Here is an 8,329-nt window from a genome sequence, read left to right on the forward strand (position 1 = left end):
GCGGAGCCGCAGGGCGCAGCGGTGACTCAGCTGGGAGGGAGGGCAGAGGGGCCCACTAGCTCGGCAGGGCCGTGGTGGGGCCCCCGGGGGGGCTCCCTGCGTTAGCCCCCCGGTTTTCCATGGGGACAGCAGAGAATTCGGGAGAACGGTGCTCTCCCAGGTGATGCTGTGAGTTGGAAGCAGCCAGGGCATGGATGCAAGAGGCCAGAACACCCGTTAGCACTGAATGGGTTGGTGCTAACGAGGGGGCTGTGGATACCACCACCTTCCTCCCAGGAAAACCCTATATATAAACCCATTGGCTTCTCAGATTCACTGGTCACTTACACAACGATCGTCCATCTGGGCTCTAACCAGGCTAAATATTCTAGCCTTGCAGGTGTGAGGTACAACCCTTCTCTTCACCGTGCAGAAGTCACCCAGGGCTGCTGTGGGCACAGCCATTGCACACAGCAACGTCCAAGAGCAGGAGCTGCCTCAGCACTGTTCCTGTTGCTGCTCCTCATCCCAAATCTCAAGTACAGACAGGACCGGAGTGCTGGAATTTCCAGTTACGTGTATGCTCTGGGAATTTTGTTCACAGAAGATGTGTTTCAAAGATGACCCACAAAGGAAGATGAATAGGTTGCTTCTTTCTTCCTACTTGATTGTTGCCATTTAAGGCCATGAATTAGATTAGGGGTAAATGGGGTTTTTCACTTAGAAATATCAAATGCCTCAAGTCTGGAGTTGAAGAGGAAAACCCTTCTTTGCCCTTAAACGAGGCAAAGCCTCATTAAGAGACTGTATGCTTGCTTTGTCATGTGTTTCACTTAAGTATAAGGTAATGACAAATTAAATGTAGAGGCCTTTCAGTCAAGACCAACTTGTTTGACATCTGGGAAAAACACCAACCTACCATATTTGCAATCATCAGGGAAAGCAGAGACCAGGGTGGAGAAGACCTGCATTTCCAATGCAAATGGTGAATAAAATCATCATCAAGGCCCACAAACAGAGTAAAAGCCCTGCCCAGAGAGCCAGGTTGGCTGGAGTAGCCTGTGTTAGGGCTAGCCACGGGTTCCCTCCAGCCCTGGGGTGTACATGGACCAGACAGCAGCTGAATAAGAGCTGGGAACAGAGATAGGTCGGAGAACCTCTGAGGAGGAAACATCCTTGCAGCGGTTTGTAAGAGGAGCTGCACTTCGTCTCATGATCCACCAAATAAATGAGCAATGTGGTGGTGTAGATAAGACATGGAGGTTGAACACAACCTCCTGCTGCTGCAGGACATCAGCTGGGCGGGAAACGAGGAAGGAAAGGAACAGCTACACAGCTACAAACTCTGGCATTTCTCATGATGGTCGCTGGGAGGTGGGCAGATGGTGGGAGGTGAAACCCTCCCTGCTGCACCTTGCTTCAGGAATGCTCTTCTCAGTGTGGGCATTTGGTGAAGATGGGTTCAGTTCAGGGCTGGGCCATCCCAGGGTAGACTTTGGTCATTTTATGACTAATACACATTTTTCTCAGCCCAAAAGAAACCCTCCCTGCTGCACCTTGCTTCAAGAATGCTCTTCTCAGTGTGGGCATTTGGGAGCCTTTGGTGAAGATGGGTTCAGTTCAGGGCTGGACCATCCCAGGGTAGACTTTGGTCATCTTATGACTAATACACATTTTTCTCAGCCCAAATAAGTACCATGCTGTCCCAGTCCAGGAGGGCAAACAAACAAATTATTGCTAGTATCAAGATGTTTTTCTCTGCACAAGACAAAATCTCTTAACTGTTCAAGGCCAGAGTGACTTGGGGATTTAATGCTTTTCCCTCTGGTCATTTATCTCCTCTGATTCTTCTTAAAACTGATACAGTCTGAACATTTATCTTTTTGTCAGCATGACTAAAGCCCAGCTGGACTGAGTGACCAGAGCACTTGGTATGCTTGGGTGGACTGCTAGCTCCACTGCTGTAAGTGATTTTCAGTGCTTGACACGGTTTAATGCTATAAGGCCTGCTAAAGCAGATTACAGATGGGTATAATACAAGTCAGGGCAGGCTCCAGGTCAGCAATCCTCTGCAAAGACCTGCTTAAAAGACCAGGACTCCTCCTGCTCCAAGCACAGCCAATACCCACAGTCCCATCCATAACGTGGTACCTTGGAAAGCCCATTTTCTGAAGCTGACACTTTGCACCCTCGGAGGGACTTGTGCGAGGAGGCCAGTTTTGCTTGAATGCTCTGGGATTTCCTGGGATTTTGCATGCAGCCAGCTAGCACCTCTGGAGCAGCACACACTCCCTAATGAGAGACTGGGACCACCCTGGTCAGGGACCGTTCCTGGTCAACACTCCCTGACACAGCTAAGAGACAATGAGGCCCTTCAGGGCTAAATCCTGAGAGCCACAACTGTCTCCTTTGCCAAGGACATCACTAATTCCTGGCGGTGGCTTGATTCCATAAGCGGCTCAGCGAGGTGACTTTCCAGGTCACCAGCTAATTGCAGGTGAAGTGCTAGTGACAGTCTCCAGCAGGAGCGAAAGTTGGGAGCTCTGGGGGAAGAAAGGCCATAAAAGATGTTTGCTCATCTCCCTTGAGCTGAGCCAGCTTGCCCCTGGCGGCTAAAGGGAAGCTAGAAAGGGCTGGGTGGTTTGCAAAGATCTACAGCCAAGTGCCACCATCTCTGCAGCCTGAGAAGTTCTGGAATGTCACCACTGCTGAGCCTGATGGGGGGGAACTGCAGGTGGCCTTTTTAAACGTCCTGGTCCCCTCACAACCCCTGGCTCTTTGTGTGCTGGAGAGGAGGAGGAGGTGATAGCCAGGGAACCGCTTATTCTCTACACATCATCTCCTCTGAGTCTTACCCGTTGCTGGTGGCTTCAAGAGTCAAGAGATGACTAAACCAACTCCTCTGCAGCCCTTCCTGTGACTGACCCCTCAGCGTTTCCCCACCTCTGTGGAACAGCGAGTGATGAATTGAGCTCTCTGAAACACAATGATGGAGAAACTGAGGTTAAAAAATAAATCCCCCCTCTTCCAGTGCCTCGTTCCTGAGAGGAAATCACCCTGGGCTTGAAGGAGTCGGGAGCAGTGAGTAATGCTCACAGGCTTCCCTGCCCGGCACCACATTCTTTTCTCCAGCATGTAATGGCCCAGAGGAGGAATAAACTGAGCCTTGCTGGAGCAGCCTGCAGAGGAGCTCTGCACGCCACGGCCTCACACTGGAGAGACATTGGGAAGGGCTGTGAAATGCTCAGCCTCATTTTATAAGGGCGCTGGTTGCCTGGAACAGCAACTGAAAGAGACAGAAAGCCCCGCCTGCTGCGCCCTGGAGCATGAAGATGAGCCCTGCTCCCCTGCCAGCCACACCAGCCCATCCCTCACCCTCTCCTGCCCACCTGAGCTCTTGGCCCCCAGCACTTCACTGCTCTGTGGTTTCTCCCTCACTGCCACCATCACCTCTTCTGTTCTTTGTCTCAGCACCTTTTTACACAGGTATCAGCAACCATTTCAAGGAAAGATGCCCCATTTCTCTATTGCCATCATCCTTTCTTGCCTCCTGGCCTTTATCCTGCTCCACTCCCACCAGCTCCTTCCCGGGGAGCTGCCATTGTCTCCTCCTCACCCCATTTCCCCAAGACCTTGGGTTACAAGCCCAGTTTGGACCTTGCTCCAACCTGTTTCACCTCCCCTGTTGCAAACTGGTGCTTCCAGTAACTGGTCTGCCCAGCCCGGTGTCTACACCTACAACTCTGCCAGGCTCCTACTGCACCCGGAAGGGAGACTGGGGAGATGAAGGGCAGAAACCACCAGGTCCACCCTACCCCCAGCATGATGTAGAGCCTGCTCCTGCCTTTCATCTGCTGTGAGCATGACACATCACAGCCATTAGCTCTTCAAAGACAGGCAGGTTGGAGGAGCCTTGGGAAGGCAGCACATCTGTGAGCAAGGCTCCAAGGTCTGGTCTGCCTGGGCTGGCAATGCAGTGTAACCTGGCTTTGCTTTACCTGGTTTCTGACCTGGCAGCCTTGGTCATCTCCATTTCCTTCCTTCCACAGCAGTGGCTCCAGCTCCTGGGGCTTGCAGTCTCAGTTCTCAGCACAGCTTTGTGAGGGTCCCTGCTGTGGCTCCTCCTTTTCATGGAACAGGAGAATTTGGTCCATTAACAAGGCTGAAACTCCACAGAAGGTTCAGAAGGCCAGAGGATGGAGGCAGAGCCAAGCTGTGCAAATCTCTCTGGTGGGAAGCTGGGCTCAACACAGGTATCTGCACTGCCCCACAGCAAGTCCTGGAGCTGCAGGTGTCACCATCATGCAAGTTTCTTCCCTCCCCACACCCTTTTCCCAGCCCCACCCCAGCCATGCTGAGCAGCCCAGTGGCCCTGCTCTCTGAAGTCAATTGTTTCCACTTCGCAAGACTTTCTCTGGCTTCCACCTGAAAGCTGCTCCACCCAGCAAGCACTTTGCAAGCAAGGATGAGTCTCCCAGCCTGAACACAGACACCCCTCCTGGGGCAAACCAGGAGCAGGACAGACAAGCTCCAGCACCTAGCAGAGAGGAGGGCACAAGTGCCCCATGGGCCACAGAAGGGTGCAGATTAGCCAAAGGACCTTGGCTAAAGGAGAAACCAGCTGCTGTAGCATGTTTATGGCAGCACCCACCACCACCCCACTTGCTTTCATCAGCCCCAAGCCAGTCACACAGCACTGCCAAGAACACAGGTTTCCAGGTGCAGTTGGATCCCCACCAAGCCCACCTCCTCCGGCAGCTCCCTGCTATAGAACACCAGGGTCTGGACAGCTCCAGGACAGCCCCAGAGACCTGCAGACTTGGCAGACTCAGCTCATCTCCCCCCATTATCACCACAAGCCATCTGGCTCACACAGCAGGCAGCCCACTGCACCAGCATCCACCCCCAGCCAGATAGCTGACCTGGGCAGCCTGGCAAGGCTAGATCAGAGCACCTACCAACTGTCAAAGAGGGCATGGAAAAAAAAGAAAAGGAACAATCAACACCAGTCAAGCCTCTATGGTGTGCACTTTTATTTGAACTGGTCTTAAGTCAGTGTACAGGTAGCCCCTCCCTCCCCCACATACTGGCACCGCTTCTCCTAGACCCTGTGGGGGACTGTAAAGCCTTCATTCACATCTATCACTGGGGAACACAGCCCGCTTGCTTGACAAATCAAAGAGAGAAAGGATCAAGTGTGTTTTGTTTTTTTAAGGCGGAAAGATACAAAAAGACACTTGTTGGGTTACATAATTTACAGACAAGCAATTATAAACCTAACACCAGTAAATGGCATCGGCTCCCTCCGAGCTGGGCTGCTGCCTTCACAGAGGCGAGTAACTTCCTGTAACAATGCATTATAACAATATTTGGAATGACTATTAAAAAAAGAAAAACAAATGTACAATCAAAGTCCTCAGATGCATTGTAGAACTTTGGGGGCGTTCGCTCCAACATGTTTCGTTTTAAGACTGCTGCTGACACCTTCACCGTTCCAGTTTTTAAATCCTGAGTCAAGCGCCAAAAAAAACACAAATAAAGCCATGCCAATCTCGTCTTGTTTTATGCGCATTTATGGGTTTCGTTTCATCACAAGGGTGTGGGTGTTGGTAACAGTCCGGTTTAGAAGCATTTGCGGTGGACAATGGAGGGTCCGGATTCATCGTACTCCTGCTTGCTGATCCACATCTGCTGGAAGGTGGAGAGGGAGGCCAGGATGGAGCCTCCGATCCAGACAGAGTATTTGCGCTCGGGTGGGGCAATGATCTGCAGGGAAGAAGAGGATCAGTCAAGCTGCACGGTCTTGTACAACACTCCCTGCCCACACACGGCTCTGCAGAGACCCAACTGCCCAACTCCCTTATCTAGCCTTGGCAAAGGGACCATGAAGTCCAAACAGGCTTAAGACACAACTTCACACACCCACCTCCTCCCGCCTTTGCAGCCAGTATTTACACTAATCCCATTATTCAAATGATTGGGTAGATGCCACCTTATCCAGAGCAAGGCCACGAAGGCTGCAGCAGACACAGAAGTATGGTTTCTATCTTCTCTAAGAGTTTAACTTAACCTCCCACCCACTCTGCACTCCAGCAGTAACAGGGGTGCCCAGAGGTGCTCCTGACTCCATCCTACCTTGATTTTCATTGTGCTGGGTGCCAGGGCTGTGATTTCCTTCTGCATCCTGTCAGCAATGCCAGGGTACATTGTGGTACCACCAGACAGCACTGTGTTGGCATACAGGTCCTTACGGATATCCACATCACACTTCATGATAGAGTTGAAGGTAGTTTCATGGATACCACAGGACTCCATACCTGTGAAGAATAAGCAGGTTCAGGTCAGCAAGAGCTCAGGAACAGCCAATGAAGCCTCAGAAGCTACTGTGAACAACCAAGAGACCAGCAATCCCTTCAGTGGGAAGGCACTAGGAAAGCCATGGCTCCAACAGTCTCAACTTCCTGTCCTACTGTCCCAAACAGCTTTACACCATGTGGAAACTGAAGCTAACTGGTGGGACAGGACAGACCTTTTTATGGACCAACAAGAGTTAACTGACTACCATGGTCTCCAGGTCACCCTTCACAGAAGGGAACATTTTAAGGGCACAGGATATGCTAGAAGAGCTGGACTTACCCAAGAAAGATGGCTGGAAGAGGGCCTCGGGGCACCTGAACCTCTCATTGCCAATGGTGATGACCTGGCCATCAGGGAGTTCATAGCTCTTCTCCAGAGAAGAGCTAGAGGCAGCTGTGGCCATCTCCTGCTCAAAATCCAGGGCGACATAGCACAGCTTCTCCTTGATGTCACGCACGATTTCTCTCTCGGCTGTGGTGGTGAAGCTGTAGCCCCTCTCTGTCAGGATCTTCATGAGGTAGTCCGTCAGGTCACGGCCAGCCAGATCCAGACGGAGGATGGCATGAGGGAGGGCATAACCTTCATAGATGGGCACAGTGTGGGTAACACCATCACCAGAGTCCATCACAATACCAGTGGTACGACCAGAGGCATACAGGGACAACACAGCCTGGATGGCTACATACATGGCTGGGGTGTTGAAGGTCTCGAACATGATCTACGGAGAGAAAAGAAGGGGTTGAATCATCAGCAGAAACTAGAGCTCTTGCTACAGGTCTACATCAAGTCCATGCAGGTGTAATTTGACTTTTGTCCCTAGATAAGGGACTTCACTCCCCCTCGAAGTCCATGCTCATCTTGCCTGGTCTCCACCCACACCTACCAGGTCAGAGCCTGAGCAGGGACATCACCACAGACCCATCCACATGTCACAGCAAGGAACAAAACAAATGCCAAGTAAACTACAGTACAGTCACTCAAGGCTGGTAAATGGATTAGTGAATCTAGTCAGAAACAGCAGTTAGACAAGTTGCTTGGTCAGTCTCAAGAGAAAGCCAGCTTAGAAGAGCAAACAAAACCTGTCAAGGTCCAGCAAAGAGGAGACTCAGGTCAGGAAAGGAAAACCCTGTAAAGATGGCAAAAAGGGAGAACAGTGGTGAAGGAGGAGAGAGCACAACATGGAAAAGGAGAGCTGGCCGGCAGCAACATCTGCTGTAGCTCCAAGCTCTAGGCTTTTACACACCTGTGTCATCTTCTCTCTGTTGGCTTTGGGGTTCAGGGGAGCCTCTGTAAGCAGCACAGGGTGCTCCTCAGGGGCTACTCTCAGCTCATTGTAGAAGGTGTGGTGCCAGATCTTCTCCATGTCATCCCAGTTGGTGACAATACCGTGTTCGATGGGGTACTTCAGGGTCAGGATGCCTCTTTTGCTCTGGGCTTCATCACCCACATAGCTGTCTTTCTGGCCCATACCAACCATCACACCCTGCACAACAAGAAAAAGCAGTAAGCACAGCTGAAGGGCAAGGCCCACAGGGCAAATAACCTGCTTTTCCCCAAGGCTGGATCTCCAATTACTGTTCCTTTGCTACCCCCACTTGTACCAAGAAAGGATTTAAGCCAATTGTATTCCCCACTGTACCATACCAACTCTTGTATTATAAAACCCAATAATAGAGCTTTTCTGAAGCCTCTAGGAGAACCGTTTACATCAAAAACTCCTCTCCTTTGTCCAGCAACGGGCACCCCAGCCACCTACCTGATGTCTGGGACGACCCACGATGGATGGGAAGACAGCACGGGGGGCATCATCCCCGGCGAAACCGGCCTTGCACATACCGGAACCATTGTCAACAACGAGCGCGGCGATATCGTCATCCATGGCTGGCTGGGGGCGTGGAGGAGAAGAAGGGGCCATGAGCATCACGGCTCACACACCCCCACACCCCCCACCCCGGCCCTTCCCCACCCATTTCCTTCCCGCGGCGGCCGAACC

The 8,329-nt window shown here is 51.7% G+C and overlaps 1 protein-coding gene across 3 annotated transcripts; it reads right to left on the minus strand.

Annotated features, from left to right (window-relative positions):
- Nucleotides 1–4,988: 4,988 nt before the first annotated feature.
- On the minus strand, nucleotides 4,989–8,264 carry ACTB (actin, beta). Of its 3 annotated transcripts, none has more exons than XM_009993692.1 (5): nucleotides 8,093–8,264; nucleotides 7,580–7,819; nucleotides 6,616–7,054; nucleotides 6,115–6,296; nucleotides 4,989–5,745 (listed from the first exon to the last, which is right to left on the minus strand). In XM_009993692.1, exons 1-5 carry the CDS (start codon nucleotides 8,255–8,257, stop codon nucleotides 5,602–5,604), a joined length of 1,170 nt encoding a protein of 389 aa, XP_009991994.1. In that variant the 5' UTR covers nucleotides 8,258–8,264; the 3' UTR covers nucleotides 4,989–5,601. The 3 variants fall into 3 exon arrangements, with proteins under 3 accessions (XP_009991994.1, XP_009991993.1, XP_009991991.1); XM_009993691.1 differs by having other exon boundaries at nucleotides 7,580–7,690; nucleotides 8,093–8,170; XM_009993689.1 differs by having other exon boundaries at nucleotides 7,580–7,791; nucleotides 8,080–8,170.
- Between the last annotated feature and the right edge of the window lie 65 nt (nucleotides 8,265–8,329).

Source organism: Chaetura pelagica, unplaced genomic scaffold (assembly GCF_000747805.2).
Source record: "Chaetura pelagica isolate M959 unplaced genomic scaffold, ChaPel_1.0 scaffold213, whole genome shotgun sequence".
NCBI classification, from domain to species: Eukaryota; Metazoa; Chordata; class Aves; order Apodiformes; family Apodidae; genus Chaetura; species Chaetura pelagica.

What these genes read in the sequence shown, in the direction of transcription:
- ACTB (XM_009993692.1), bottom strand. Translation starts at nt 8,257, where the DNA reads ATGCTCATGGCCCCTTCTTCTCCTCCACGCCCCCAGCCAGCCATGGAT. An exon ending in CTTCCAGCCATCTTTCTTGG is followed by an intron (nt 6,297 to 6,615) that starts GTAAGTCCAGCT and finishes TATTCTTCACAG; the next exon opens with GTATGGAGTCCTGTGGTATC. An exon ending in CCAGCACAATGAAAATCAAG is followed by an intron (nt 5,746 to 6,114) that starts GTAGGATGGAGT and finishes TCTTCCCTGCAG; the next exon opens with ATCATTGCCCCACCCGAGCG.